Raw genomic sequence first — 15,601 nt, forward strand, 5'->3', positions numbered from 1 at the left:
AATAAGTAATAAAATTTATTTTTTAAAAGATTTTGTTTATCCGAGAGAGAGAGAACACAGGCAGGGAGGAGGGGCAGAGGGTGAGGGAGAAGCAGACCCCCTGCCAGCAGGGGGCCCCATTCCAGACCAGGACTATAACCTGAGCTGAAGGCAGAGGCCCAACCAAATGAGCCACCCGGGTGCCCCAGTAATAAAAATTTAGGACTAAAATCTGAACACTGCCCAGGTGAAGATTCACTGTTAAGAAGCAAACCTATCAGGCCAAAGCCATTGAGCAGCTCCATACCCAAAACTCCAGGGACTAGAACAGCTGGACACTGAATGTAGAACAAAGCAACTGAGACTTGAAACTTGCTGGGCTATAACTGCCTCCCAATTCATACCTCAAAAGCTATCAAATAGCTACTGAAGAACAGAATACAAGAAGGGGTAATTTCAGATGCTTGTTTTTGTAACTTTGTTTTCATATAAATAATCCTTTAAAGAACAGAAAAGGAAACAACAGACTAAATTGGAGAAAGAAGGTCTCAGAGAAAGGTTTAGAGACATTGATATTCTAGAGTTTGTACTTACTTTGCTTTTTAAAACCTAAGTGAGTGCTTTATTACTTAAGATTATTATTTCCTTGAATTGGCATCTCTATAGCCTTGCTACAATCTCAATAAACTCAAGCTTTGTTTGTTACAATCCTAAATAAACTCAAGTTGCCCAAGTAGGATAACTATCAAAAAGTCACTTGGCAACTAACAAAAGAGAATTTGAATATAGTATTTGTGAAATAAAAGGCTTCAATAGATGGCTATTAGGTAGAAGAAAGATGATCATCAAAAACAATTTTAAAAGCCTGAGCTATCTGTATATATATTTTTAACATTACAAATCAAAAAACGGGTTTATTTAGATGCCATTTAAATTACAGTATTACCCAAAAAATCAAACATCTAAAATGTTTCTAAGGTGGTGGACTGAAGACTGTATTAGAAAATACGGTCAGGTATAGCTCTTAACCGTTTCATACACAAGAATTTATCTTTTTAAAAATAATTACAGTATATATTATATCACAAATAATGGTTATGTTTAACTAGTTTTAATTTGTCTATGTGACCAACTATATCACTATCAAATTTTAATTTCATTGTTCTTTATGATGAATTTTAAAATGTTCCTTTTATAAGTACATTCAGAGTCTGCAGAAACCAACGCAAAAGCACCATCCAGTGGTAAAAGATGAAAATTACAATCTATACAACGATCTTAATATAAAAAAAGTAGTTAAATTTGTGACCCTGCATTACCAGGAAAGAAAAAAATAAATGAGCCGTATGATACTGATGGTGTCTGCTATTTGTTACCATTTTCCCAATCAAATCTTATCCTTACTCTCTTAAGTGTGACATTTTTTTTCTTTTCCTGTCTTGTATACCCATTACTCAAATCCTTGACTGAATTAGGCTGGGGGTATTTCAAGACTCATCTTTTATTGAACCAATGGTTAGAAAATGATTTATTTTTATTTTTAAATCTTTTAAAAGATTTTATTTTTATTTGAGAGAGAGAGAAAGCACATGCAGGAGTGAGAGCGCATGGTGGGGGGGGGGGGGGGAGAGGAAGGCGAGGGAAAAAGAGACTCCCAGGACCTTGAGATCATGACCTGAGCCGAAGTCAGACGCTTAACTGACTGCACCACCCAGATGCCCCTAGAAAGTGATTTATAAAGAACAGAAACAAGGTTGTATGAGGGGATGAGTTTCCAGTGGGATTCTAGTCAGCAAAAGCCATGTGGATAACAAAAAAGGAGAGGCATCCTATGTGGGTTGTTGTTTTTTAAATGGTAATTTAGTATACAATTCTGAAAGGTAAGGTAGAGTCACAATTGGTTAATTCACACAGAATTCAAAATTTCTCGAGAGTATGAATCTTTAATGTCAATCAAAATTATTCCAATTGGAACAACACAACCTAATAAATGTTTTCCCAATAATCTGTTCCCCTTCTACCAGAATAAGATGGACAAAATCTTGCAGCTTTCAGAATAGAGTTCTAATCATCTTCTTTTCTTTAAAATAAGAAAAACAGTTCAACAAATTATAACAAAACTCAGTAAGGGTGATTTTTTGTTGTTGTAAAACAACTTTGCATCAGGTCTACTTAATAACAAATGGTATTACCATTTAGGATTAAAAATATTAAACAGAAAGTACAGCAAGTTGAAACCTGATAATGGTAAAGAAGCCAATTACTGAGCCATACGTTTTTCCTTTCTACACAATCTTTCAATATATTTGAATTTCAAGTAAGAAGCCTAGCAAACAATGCCAATGGTATCGAACTAGCTTATACTGTCTTCACAAGTGCCTCCAGTCTAACACCCCTGGATTTTATGAGATTTTTAAAACTACTTTCACTAAAAACATAGGAATCACCACGTAATTGAGGTTCCCCAGTGATACTGAATGGCTGATAATGTTTACAGAGTGCACTACAAACAAATTCCATGTAAGAGAATGAGCTATGAGCAAGGTGATGCATACAACTTGACGAGAAGAATGAAAACATCTAGTAATTTACTAGTTAAAAAACAAAAACAAACAGAAAAAACTAATTATAGTACCATACTATTCAACTGTTTCATATTCTCTTCTCCAAACTACAACATAGAGATCACAGAGATCTTAGATTTTTCAGCCCCTCCACTAAAAATCTATTTACATTAAATTGTTATAATTAAGTTTTCCAGGAATACAGGGACCACCACACATAAACTAAATGTCTACAACAAAAGATTTTGTCTGACATGAAGAATTCGCATATAGTTATGTAGAATGTAGAAAAGCTATGCTTAATTTATGAGGAGGCATAAATACCAACAAACTAATGAATTACAAGAGCTGCCTATATTACTTCAGAGAGACTACTGGAAAATAACCTACCATAATAGGAATTCCCATACTATTTTCCTCTGGTAGAAGCAGTAGTTGTATCTCAGGCCTATAGCAGAAAACAGATATCAAAAGCGAGAATATGCTGACCCTAGAAATGAAGGGCTAGGTTATAAACACCACTAGCACTTTAACAAAGCACTGAATTATTAGGTAATATTCAAAATCTTACTAATTCAGAAGTCTTATCCTTCTGTTAAGAAAGAAAATTATTAATCTGTGTAACAAGGCAGAGTTTTTGTAAAGCTTTTCTTTAAATATGAACCAATCAGAAGTGACTCAAAAAGTGAAGTCTGAGTCAGAACTGCCTGCAATAAGACATTTTCATTATTCAAAAAAATACCCATAAAACAAAACCAAAAAACTGTTCGAATATATTCACTATAATATAATCAAATGCGTCCATGGGGATCTGTCTATAAAGCATAAAATATTCAATCCACGGAATTTCTGAATATTTAAAACATGTTCATTTTAGATATGCATAAATTTAAGAAATCACAATATCTCCCAAAGATAAACACTGATAATTATTTTCTATAAATGTACTTTTGAAAAAACTGTGATAACATACTGTTTAGTAACTTACTTCTTCTCCCCATCTCCCTCATTTACTAATGTGGATCTTTATCCATCTCAAATATTCCTCTACTACACTTTCAGTAACTATGTAACATTAAATTAAAAAGTAACATCTTATTGTATTTAACCAATTTTCCTAAGACTGAAAATTTGGGTTGCTACTATTTTTTTTTTTACACTCTCATATAATAAGGATAATATCCCAATAATTTTAGTAAAATGGCTTATATTCAAATAAATAAAATTAGGCCTAAAATATTCTGGAGTCATCATTCTCAAGTAAAATAACCTAGACAGAATAAATGTCAGAATTAAATTCCCTATATAAAAGTATGTTGTCAAATACATTCTTATTAGGTCTGAGTTATCAGGTTTTTATCATCTTTGTCATAGTGATGTCCACTATGTTCTAATATGCCTTTCTGTATGTTAAAGAAGATAGAAACCAGACTATATGCTCTGGTAGAAGGTCCGCTACAGTTCTAAACGGATTAAAATTTGTTTTTTCTTCTCTTGCCAAAACTCTTTATGAACAAATTAACCTTGTCAGAACAATAATTTTTTTTTTTAAAGATTTTATTTATTTGACAGAGAGAGCACAAGCAGAGGGAGAGGGAGAAGCAGGCTCCCCACTGAGCAGGGAGCCCGATGCGGGACTCAATCCCAGGACCCTGAGATCATGACTTGAGCCAAAGGCAACCGCTTAACAGACTGAGCCACCCAGGCGTCCCTGTCAGAACAATACTAACAGGGCATTACGTTTAGAATGTCTTCTACAGTATTAATATAACAGACATAGTAATATTATTAATTTGCCATTTGGTGGCAGTAAATACAAAAGAAAGTAAATTTCCTGGGTACTTCTATTGATTATTACTAACACAAAGGTGGTCTTCTCTGAGTCATGTATTTTAAACAAGAGTTCAAATGAAAAAAATGGTGCTTTAAAGGTTTTAATGATTTTAATCTCGTTAATAGTCAAGCCCAAAACAGTACCATAAGCAAATTCCTGAATAACTGATTAAAAAGTCTTGTTACTATATATTTACCAATACAATTTAATTGCCTCAAAAACTGTGCAACTCTCTTGATGCTATCAAATATGTGACTACCGTAACTTTCATCTCTACTAACTAAAATCAACATATTTTCATGTAAAAATTACATTTTCTTACTGTAATCAAATCCAGCTAGTTTAGCCTCCCCCCACCACAAATACTTATTCAATAATCATGTTAATAACTACTTAGGCTTCATGAAGCTTACACAAAGTTTCTCATATATTTTTTCCAGACTTGCAATATAGAGTAGTGAAAGACCAGCCTAAGTATTACAAAAATATATATAATACAAAAATATTATAGTTTCCCTCCACATATAATTAACAATAAAAAAAAATACACAAAAAACTGGAGTAGGGAAATGCAACAGTTTTATTTTTTGTGTTATGATTTCCTTAATGTCTTTCTTCTTTTAAAATATCAAGTTATTTCAAAAGGAAATCTATAAGATACCAAGTGACTGAAAAAATGTCATATCAAACCGAACAATGTATATTTTCCACATAAAATTATCACATAAAAGTATGTCAAGCTTCTCAGTAAGTTACAGAAATCACTGCCAAAATGTCTTATAGTCCAAGATATAAGAAGTACAAAGCTAAGATCACAAGTAGATTCCAACTGAGATTAAATTTGTGCACATATTGACAGACTCACCACAGAATTAAACACATGAATGTTGTAAAGACCCTGTCTTCCACAGAGAAAGTATCTCCTTCAAGGGTAGTGGTTGTATCCCATTTACATCAGTATTTCTAGGCTCCATGGCTTTGCTTATAAGCACACAACAGTGATGAACAATTTCTCATGCAGGAACATTTCTCACACGGATAATTAGACCTTGTAAGCAGAAAAAATTAATACTGGCAATTTCGTATGGTCCAATCTAATACCAATTATTCACAACATTAGTTCCTTGAGGGTAGGCACCATTTCTTATCCCCCCCAAAATGCTCATCTTCTATTAAGAGAAAGATAAGTAAAAAGTAAACAGCAAAGCAATGCAGTAGGTGCTTTGATTGAAGTTCATGTGTGGGGGGCACAGATATGCATACATATGGTGCACTAGTCAAGGAATGATATCAGGAAAACTGGAAGCCATCTGGAAAAAAAAATTCATATGATTCCTTTGCTAAGTGATCACTATACTGAAATGTTTGTGTTAAAAGAACTATAAAAGTACTAGGAAACTACTAACTGATTTCTCCCTAAGGGGAAACAAGGCAGGGATGTCTGCTCTCACCAATTCTGTTCAATATAATATTGGAAGTCCTAGCCACTGCAATAGGGCTACAAGAATAAAAGGCATACAATTTAGAAAGAGAACTGCCTATATTAGCACACAACATGATTATCTATGTGGAAAACGCCACAGAATCTCTGAAAACGTTTTCATATCTAGAGTGTTTAGCAAAGTCGTGGAATACAATTATATTTGCACATACTACCAAAGAACTGGAAATAAAGAATTTAAAAGCATACATTTGTAGCAGCACCCCAAAAACTGACATACTAAGGTGTAAATTTAACAAAATATATGCAGAATCTGTATGCTTTTAGAAACTAAAATACTGCTGAAGGAAATCAAAGACCTAAATAAATGAAGAGAGATACCACATTCATAGATTCAACACTCAATATTGTTAAGAGGTCAATTTTTCCACATTTAATCTACACATTTCAATGCAATCCCAAAGTACCTTTGGTATTTGTAGAAATGAATAAACTGATATAAAAATTTACATGGAAAGGCAAAATTTATATAGAAGACCAAAGCAATACTTAAAAAGAAGAATGAAGTTGGAGAATTCACACTCCTAGAAAGCTACAGTAATCAAGACAGTGTGATACTGCAAGAGAGACATACAGATCTGATGAAATGGAACAGAAGCGTCCAGAAATAGATGCACACATACATGGTAATGTGATTTTTGACAAAGGCACAAAAGCAAGTCAATGGAGAAAAAATAATCTTCCCCAAAAATGGTCTGGCACAACTGGAGAATCCATTGGCAAGGGAAAAAAAAAACCAACAAACTTAACACCTCCAGCTAATATCTAACACAATAAATGACTGAAAATGGATCACAGATCTAAACATACAATCTGAAATTATAAAATTTCTAGAAAAAAACACAGGATGAAATATCTGTGGCCTGGAATAGGCAAAGATGTCTTAGAGACAATCCAGAGATAAAAATACTGATTTATTAAAATTAATCAAAGTAAAGAATTTCTGCTCTTTGAAAAGGATAATTAAAAGAATGAAAACACAAGCCACAGAATGAGAAAATCCTGGGGCGTCTGGGTGGCTCAGTTGGTTAAGAGTCTGCCTTCGGCTCAGGTCATGATCCTGGGGTCCTGGGATCGAGTCCCACATCTGGCTCCTTGCTGGGCGGGGAGCCTGCTTCTCCCTCTGCCTGCCACTCCTCCTGCTTGTACTCTCACACTCTCGTGCCCTCTCTCTCTCTCTGGCGAAAAAAAAAAAAAGAATGAGAAAAACCTTACAAATCAGATATATAACAAAGGATTTATATCCAAAATAAAGAACTCATATAACATAGTAACAGAAAAGCCCAATTTTTAAAATGGGCAAAAAATGTACAGTTTGACACTTCACAAAAGACAATACACAGACATTAATCACTAAGAAAATGCAAATTAAAGCACAATGAGATACTATTACACACCTAGTAGAATGACTTTAAAAAAAAAAACTGACAATATTGAATGCTGGAGAGGATGCAGAGCAATTACAACTCTCATACATTACTGGTGGGAATGCAAAATGATATAGCCACTTTGGAAAATGATCTGGCAGTTGCATATAGTCATACATATAATTCAACAATTCTATTCCTAGATATGAATCTAATAAAATAAAAATTTATGCTCAGAAAAAATCTTGTACATGAACATTTATATTGGCTTTATTCATAACCTCCAAAACTTGGAAATACCTCAACTAGAGAATGGATAAATAAGCTGTGGTAAATTCATATACTAGAAAATGATTCAGTAATAGAAAAGGAACCAATTAATGACTTGAACACACCAACATGGGTAAATCTTAAATGCATTACGCTAAGTGAAAGGCTGCATACTGAATGATTCAAAAAAAATTTTTTTTTTAAGATTTTATTTATTTATTTGACAGAGAGAGACACAGCGAGAAAAGGAACACAAATGGGGGGAGTGGGAGAGGGAGAAGCAGGCCTCCCGCTGAGCAGGGAGCCCAATGTGGGGCTCGATCCCAGGACCCTGGGATCATGACCTGAGCTGAAGGCAGACACTTAACGACTGAGCCACCCAGGTGCCCCACTGAATGATTCAATTTCTTACAACACTCTGCAAAAGGCAAAACCTTAAGGACAGAGAAGAGATAAGTAGCTGCCAGGACCTGGGGACCTCAGGAGGGGATGAATACAAAAGGACACAAATGAATTTTTAGGGATAATGGAAGTGGTAGTCATTAAATGCATTTGTAAGATATCACAAAACTGTACACCAAAAAGGGTAAATTTTACTACAGCTAAATTACACCCTTTTTAAAAAGATTTTATTTATTTGAGAGAGAGTGCATGTGAGCTTTAAGATTTTAATTTGAGAGAAGAGAGTGCGCGTGCACGTGAGGACATAAGCAAGGGGGAGGGGCAGAAGGCGAGGGACAAGCAGACTCCTTGCTGAGCAGGGAGCTTTATCCCAGAACCTGGGATCATGACCTAAGCTGAAGGCAGATGCTTAACAGACTGAGCCACCCAGGAGCCCTGCTAAATTACACCTTCATAAACATAGAGAAAAAGTATAAAAGTACTAGAAAAAGCCACACAATAGTTTTATTAAAATAATCAAATAGGGAAGACACAAAAATTTAGAAAGCCATAAAAAATTCATAAATCTATTTAAAAACATTAAATTTCTACACTGAAAAAGATGTAACCACAAAGTACAACAAATGACAAACATTTGCCTAAAAAATAGGCAAGGAATACAAACAATTCATAGAAAAGGAAGGACAAATGTGAAAACATACACAGATACTCAAGAGAAATTCATATTAAAACTACATGTATAAACCACTGTTCATCACTCAAACTGACAAAGATCAAGAAGTCTGAAACTATTTGGGTTCTATACTGAAATAACATATTAATATAATCTCTGTGGGAGAGCAATTTGTCAATATCTAACCAAACCGTGAATGTGTATTCTACTGATATATCCCAGATATGTATTTCCATATTTTTAAGTGAAAAAAAGCAGGTTACACTGGAGTCTATACAGTGTAGACTGTATAGAGAGAATAAGACATACATATCTGCTTTTATTTGTACATAGAAGCATGAAGGGTATGGAAGAAAATATGGTGATTCATTTCAAGTGGGCTGCACAAGTTTTTATTCATCGGACTCAAAGTGGGAGAAAGATTTCTCAAGTATAGCTCTATTTGGTTTTGATTATTAAATCATGGGAAGGTGGGAAAAGAAAGGGGGAGGAGGCAGAGAAATTTACCTTTTAGTTGATATATTTGCACATGAACAAAGCAATATATGTAATGTTAAATAATAAAAAAAATTTGTCTTATCTTTGTCCTGGATACCTGAGAGCTTCTAAAACCTACCAATTTCCTGAGTGATACAAGTGTCTTTGTTATTCATGGTGAGCCCCTAGGACCATATCTGAGTTAATGCTACTGAGGTAACTCATGGTAGGCCCCTAGATTGTTCCAGATTGAGGCTGGCCATGCCGGAAAGAACAATCATGTTATAAGAGAGTTGAGGCTGTGAGCCATGTCCTATTAACCTGACCACCTGACCTCTAAGGAGAGGAACAGGGCTAAAGATTGAATTTAATTATATTACCAACGATTCAACCTACATACCTATAAATTGAATCCTTGATAAAAAATCTTGACACTGAAGCTCAGTTGAGCATCAACATGCTAAGAGGCTGACATGTCCTGAGGAGATAGAAACGGTATGGGACCCTCTCAGACCTCATCTTATGGGTCTCTCCCTTTTACAGGTTCAGATCTCTAGAAGAAAACTGTAAAGTAAGTACAGCACTTTCCTGAGTTCTAGATCATATGGTTCTTGTCTTGTCTTTTATTTATGTAGTGTATTACACTGGCTGATTTGCGGATGTTGAACCAACCTTGCAGCCCAGGAATAAATCCCACTTGGTCGTGGTGAATAATCCTTTTAATGCACCGTTGGATCCTACTGGCTAGTATTTTGGTGAGAATTTTTACATCCATGTTCATCAGGGATAGTGGTCTATAATTCTCCTTTTTGGTGGGGTCTTTGTCTGGTTTTGGGATCAAGGTAATGCTGGTGTCATACAAAGAGTTTGGAAGTTTTCCTTCCATTTCTATTTTTTGAAACAGCTTCAGAAGAATAGGTATTATTTCTTCTTTAAATGTTTGGTAGAATTCCCCTGGGAAGCTATCCAGCCCTGGGCTCTTGTTTGTCGGGAGATTTTTGATTACTGCTTCAATTTCCTCACTGGTTATGGGGTCTGTTCAGGTTTGCTATTTCTTCCTGGTTCAGTTTTGGTAGTTTATACGTCTCTAGGAATGCATCCGTTTCTTCCAGATTGCCTAATTTGCTGGCATATAGTTGCTCATAATATGTTCTTATAATTCTTTGTACTGATCTCCCCTCTTTCATTCACAATTTTATATGTTTGGGTCCGTTCTCTTTTCTTTTTGATAAGTCTGGCCAGGGGTTTATCGATCTTATTAATTCTTTCAAAGAACCAGCTCCTAGTTTCGTTGATCTGTTCTACTGTTCTTTTGGTTTCTACTTCATTGATTTCTGCTCTAATCTTTATTAGTTCTCTTCTCCTGCTGGGTTTAGGCTTTATCTGCTGTTCTTTCTCCAGCTCCTTTAGGTGTAGTGTTAGTCTGTGTATTTGAGACCTTTCTTGTTTCTTGAGAAAGGCTTGATGTTATATACTTCCCTCTCAGGACTGCTTTTGCTGCTTCCCAAAGACTTTGAAGAGTTGTGTTTTCATTTTCATTTGTTTCCATAAATTTTTAAAAATTCTTCTTTAATTTCCTGGTTGACCCATTCATTTGTTAGTAGGATGCTCCTTGGCCTCTATGTTTGAGTTCTTTCCAACTTTCCTCTTGTGATTGGGTTCCAGTTTCAAAGCACTGTGGTCTGAAAATATGAAGGGAATGATCCCAATCTTTTGGTACCATTTGAGACCTGGTTTGTGACCCAGGATGTGATCTATTCTGGAGAATGTTCCATGTGCACTGGAGAAGAATGTGTATTCTGTTGCTTTGGGATGGAATGTTCTGAATATATCTGTGAAGTCCATCTGGTCCAGTATGTCATTCAAAGCTCTTGTTTCCTTGTTGATCTTCTGCTTAGATGATCCATCCATTGCAGTGAGGGGGGTGTTAAAGCCCCTTACTATTATTGTATTATTATCGATGTGTTTGTTTAATTTTGTTATCAATTGGCTTATATAATTGGCTACTCCCATGTTGGGGCATTAATATTTACAACTGTTAGATATTCTTGTTGGATAGACCCTTTAAGTAGGATATAGTGTCCTTCCTCATCTCTTATTACAGTCTTTGGTTTAAAATCTAATTTGTCTGAGATACGGACTGCCACTCCAGCTTTCTTTTGATGTTCATTAGCATGATAAATGGTTTTCCACCCCCTCACTTTAAGTCTGGAGGTATCTTTGGGTCTAAAATGAGTCTCTTGCAGACATCATATCGATGGGTCTTGTTTTTTTAATCCAATCTGATACCCTGTGTCTTTTGGTTGGGGGCATTTAGCCCATTCACATTCAGGGTTAACTATTGAAAGATATGAATTTGGTGCCATTGTATTGCCTGTAAAGTGACTTTTACTGTATACTGTCTCTGTTCCTTTCTGGTCTATGTTACTTTTGGGCTCTCTCTTTGCTTAGAGGACTGCTTTCAGTATTTCTTGTAGTGCTGGTTTGGTGATCACAAATTCTTTTAGTTCCTGTTTGTCCTGGAAGCTTTTTATCACTCCTATTTTGAATGATATCCTAGCTGGATAAAGTATTCTTGACTGCGTATTTTTCTCATTTAGCACCCTAAATATATCATGCCAGTCCTTTCTGGCCTGCCAGGTCTTTGTGGATAGGTATCCTGCCAATCTAATGTTTCTGCGCTTGTAGGTTACAGACCTCTTGTCCTGAGCTGCTTTCAGGATTTTCTCTTTGTCTCTAAGACTTGCAGTTTCACTATTATATGTTGGGGTGTTGACCATTTTATTTTTAATTTTGGGGGGTTCTCTGTGCCTCCTGGATTTTGATGCCATTTATTTCTTTTTGTAGTCTGACTGCTGAAGCTAAGACTTCCAATACTATATTAAATACTAATGGTGAGAGTGGACATCATGGTCTTGTTCCTGACCATAGGGGAAAGGCTCTCAGTTTTTCCCCATTGAGGATATTAGCTGTGGGTCTTTCATATATAGCCTTTATGATGTTGAGGTATGTTCCATCTATCTCTACTTTGTCGAGGGTTTTTATCAAGAATGGATGCTGTATTTTGTCAAATGCTTTTTCTGCATTTATTGAGAGGATCATATGCTTCTTAGCCTTTCTTTTGTTAACGTGGTGTATCATGTTGATTGATTTGCGAATGCTGAACCAGCCCTGCAGCCCAGAAATAAATCCCATTTGATCGTAGTAATTAGTTCTTTTAATGTACTGTTGGATTCGATTTGCTACTATCTTGTCGAGAATTTTTTACATCCATGTTCATCATTTTTAGTGGTGTCTGGTGTATAGAAATGACTGTTTCTGGTCTGTCTGGTTTTGGAATCAACAGTTTGAGAAGAATAGGGATTAACTCTTCTTTAAATGTCTGGTAAAATTCCCCTGGAAAGCCATCTGGCCCTGGACTTTGGTTTGTTGGGAGATTTTTTATTCATTTTCTTTGCTGGTTATGGGTCTGTTCAAATTTTCTATTTCTTCCTCTGTTTCAGTTTTGGTAGTTTGTATGTTTCTAGGAACTTGTCCATTTCCTCCAGATTGCCCAGTTGTTAGCATATAATTTTTTATAATATTCTCTTATAGTTGTTTGTATTTCTGTGATGTTGGTTGTGATCTCTCCTCTTTCATTCGTGATTTTATCTTTTTGGGGCCTTTCTTTTTTTTTTTTTTGTTAAGTCTGGCTAGGGGTTTATCAATTGTATTAATTATTTCGAAGAACCAGCTCCTAGCCTCATTGATCTGTTCTACTGTTTTGTTTCTGTATCATTTATTTCTGCTTTAATCTTTATTACCTCCCTTCTTCTGCTGGCTCTAGGCTTTATTTGCTGTTCCTTTTCTAGTTCCTTTAGGTGTAAGGTTAGGTTGTGTATTTGAGACTTTTCTTGCTTTTTGAGGTAGGCCTGTATTGCAATATACTTCCTTCCTAGGACTGCCTTTGCTGCATCCCAAAGGTTTTGGACTGTCGTGTTTTCATTTTCATTGCTTCCATGTACTTTTTAAATTTCTTCTTTAATTTCCCGGTTAACCCATTCATTATTTTCTAGAATGTTCTGTAACCTCCATGTATTTGTAGTCTTTCCAAAATTTTTCTTGTGGTTGACTTCATGTTTCATAGCATTGTGGTATGAAAATATGCATGGTATAATTTCAATCTTTTTGTACTTGCTGAGGGCTGATCTGTGACCCAGTATGTGATCTATTCTGGAGAATGTTCCATGTGCACTTAAAATTTTAGAGTAAATTTCATCACATTGGATTTGGCAAGGTTTCTCAGATATGACACGAAAAGCACAGGCAACAACCAAAATTTGACAAATTGGACTTTACCAAATTAAATTAAAAATTTTTTTTCCGAAGATTTTATTTATTTATTTGAGAGAGAGAGAATGAGAGAGAGCAAGCACATGAGAGGGGGGAGGGTCAGAGGGAGAAGCAGACTCCCTGCCGAGCAGGGAGCCCGATGCGGGACTCGATCCAGGGACTCCAGGATCATGACCTGAGCCCGAAGGCAGTCGCTTAACCAACTGAGCCACACAGGCGCCCCTTAAATTAAAATTTTTGTGCATCAAAGGACACTATCTTAGAAAGTAGGAAAATGCCCCTGAAGAATGAAAAACTATTTGCAAATTATGTATCTGATAAGAGTCTAGTATCCAGAATATATAAAGTATTCATACAACTCAACAGCAAAAAGACTCAATGGTTTTAATGAGTTATGTTCATATATGTGAAGCATCCAGCATAATACACTGCTAAATTAAAAAAGGTCATAAAGCTGCATATACCCTCTATTTAGAATTGTGTATTATTCATTCCAACAGTTACTGAGTTGTTACTATGTGCTAGGTGCTGCCCACAAAGAAATAGCACAGCACTGTTCTAAAGGATTATAGTTTAGTAAAGGAGACAAACACATACCCAATGTATTTATGATAGAGGGATATACAATCACAAGTAAAAAAAAAAGCCCACACCTACAAAGGGGCACAGAGAAAATGTTTATAAATAATTTATGAAATATGTCATATAACCACAGAGAAAGCACAACTATTCTAATATAGTAGAGTAAGATGAACTGAGTAGGTGCATGTGCATGCATACTGTCAGATTATCACTTCTGCCAGGAAGACTTCACAGTTTTTAAACAAAAAGGAGTTTACCAAATGAAGGTAAAACAATATTTTTAATAGGAGAGCAGGATGCAGTTAGCCAGGATGCAAAACAATAGAAAGTGACACACTATGGGTGGAAATATAAATTGATATAACCTCAGCGGAGGGCAGTTGACAATAGCTAGCAAAATTATAAATGCACATCCCACTGAAAAAGATCTCCAAAACAAATCAATTGGGGGGTAAAGTACACAACAATCAAGCCCCCTTGTATGTAAAAGAGGGAGGGAAATAAGAACATATTTGTTTATGTTTGCTTGGCTTGTGTATTGTAAAATCTGCATCATCAATACACCCTTCTGTAGTCTACTCTGCATCACCGGGCAGAAGTCTGGAACTACATTTCCCAGAATCCCTTTCCCCCAAATGATTCAAGGATAGCATCTGCCAATGAGGAACACTCATGCAAGATTTAAGGAAGAGAAGGAAGAGCTATGATTGTTTGATGGCAACTATGGGAAAATGCATGGGCAGACAACAGGGATAGGTGTGAGTAGCTGCTGCATGAGAATCATCTACTTTTTTCCAGACTCAGTATTGTACAATGTCAATTTTCCAAATTAAATCCGTAATTTCAATGGAATACTGGTTAAGCTCAATAATTTTCATGGGGATGTGAAATTTTTAAAAATATATATAGGAAATCAAAGGGTAAAGAAAAGTCAATTTTGAAAAAAAATTTATTCTCACACCATATACAAAAATAAAATTCCCAGGTGGGTCAGAAAACTAAGTGGGTAAAGAAACTGCAAATTTTAAGAAGAAACGGAATACTTTTAGAACCTTGATGGGTTTCTTACACGAAAGAACATAAAACACTGATAAGTCGGATTACGCCTCAATTTAAAAGTCCTGAACAAGATCCCATAAACAAAGTGAAAAGACTAGCTATATACCCAGATGTTTTATATAGCAAAACCAGTAAAATTCATAGTGAACACACACATACATAACTGTATTATAAGAAAAAATCAAAATGGGTAATTCATACAAAAAAATCCAATTGGTCAAAACATGTGAAAATGTATTCAATCTCACTAGGAACCTGGGAAATACAAATAAAAACAAGATATTACTTGACACACATCAAGCTATAAAAACCAAAGTCAAATTGAAACAACTATTAATGAGTTTGAGGGGCACTTAGATGGCTCAGTCGATTAAGTGTCTGCCTTCGGCTCAGGTCATGATCCCAGAGCCTGCTTCTCTCTCTACTCCCCCACCCCCCCCCCCACCCCACTCATGCTCACTCTCTCAAATAAATAAATAAAATCTTAAAAAAAAAAAAAAGTTTGAGAGTAAAGACACAATGTAACTGGTATAACCACTTGGGAAAAAATAAAAATCACAC

At 35.5% G+C, this 15,601-nt stretch overlaps 1 protein-coding gene across 8 annotated transcripts in view; it reads right to left on the reverse strand.

Moving 5' to 3' along the window:
• The window catches only part of ANKRD28 (ankyrin repeat domain 28), a 200,861-nt gene that overhangs the window by 143,961 nt on the left and 41,299 nt on the right, over nt 1-15,601 (reverse strand). For 3 of the 8 annotated variants that reach the window (XM_054504424.2, XM_054504423.2, XM_045903835.3), the window contains 2 exons: nt 5,243-7,056; nt 2,934-2,991 (listed from right to left, as the gene is read on the reverse strand). The exons of 3 other annotated variants lie outside the window; for them this stretch is intronic. In XM_054504424.2, coding sequence (XP_054360399.1) covers nt 2,934-2,991; nt 5,243-5,259 — 75 coding nt within the window. In that variant the 5' untranslated portion in view covers nt 5,260-7,056. Of the gene's footprint in view, nt 1-2,933; nt 2,992-5,242; nt 7,057-15,601 lie in introns of those variants that run through there. 2 more of the 8 variants (XM_054504425.2, XM_045903845.2) reach the window with 2 other exon arrangements.

Source organism: Mirounga angustirostris, unplaced genomic scaffold (genome assembly GCF_029215605.1).
Source record: "Mirounga angustirostris isolate CCGP_5_RB_7025 unplaced genomic scaffold, mMirAng1.0.hap1 SCAF_1, whole genome shotgun sequence".
NCBI lineage: Eukaryota > Metazoa > Chordata > Mammalia > Carnivora > Phocidae > Mirounga > Mirounga angustirostris.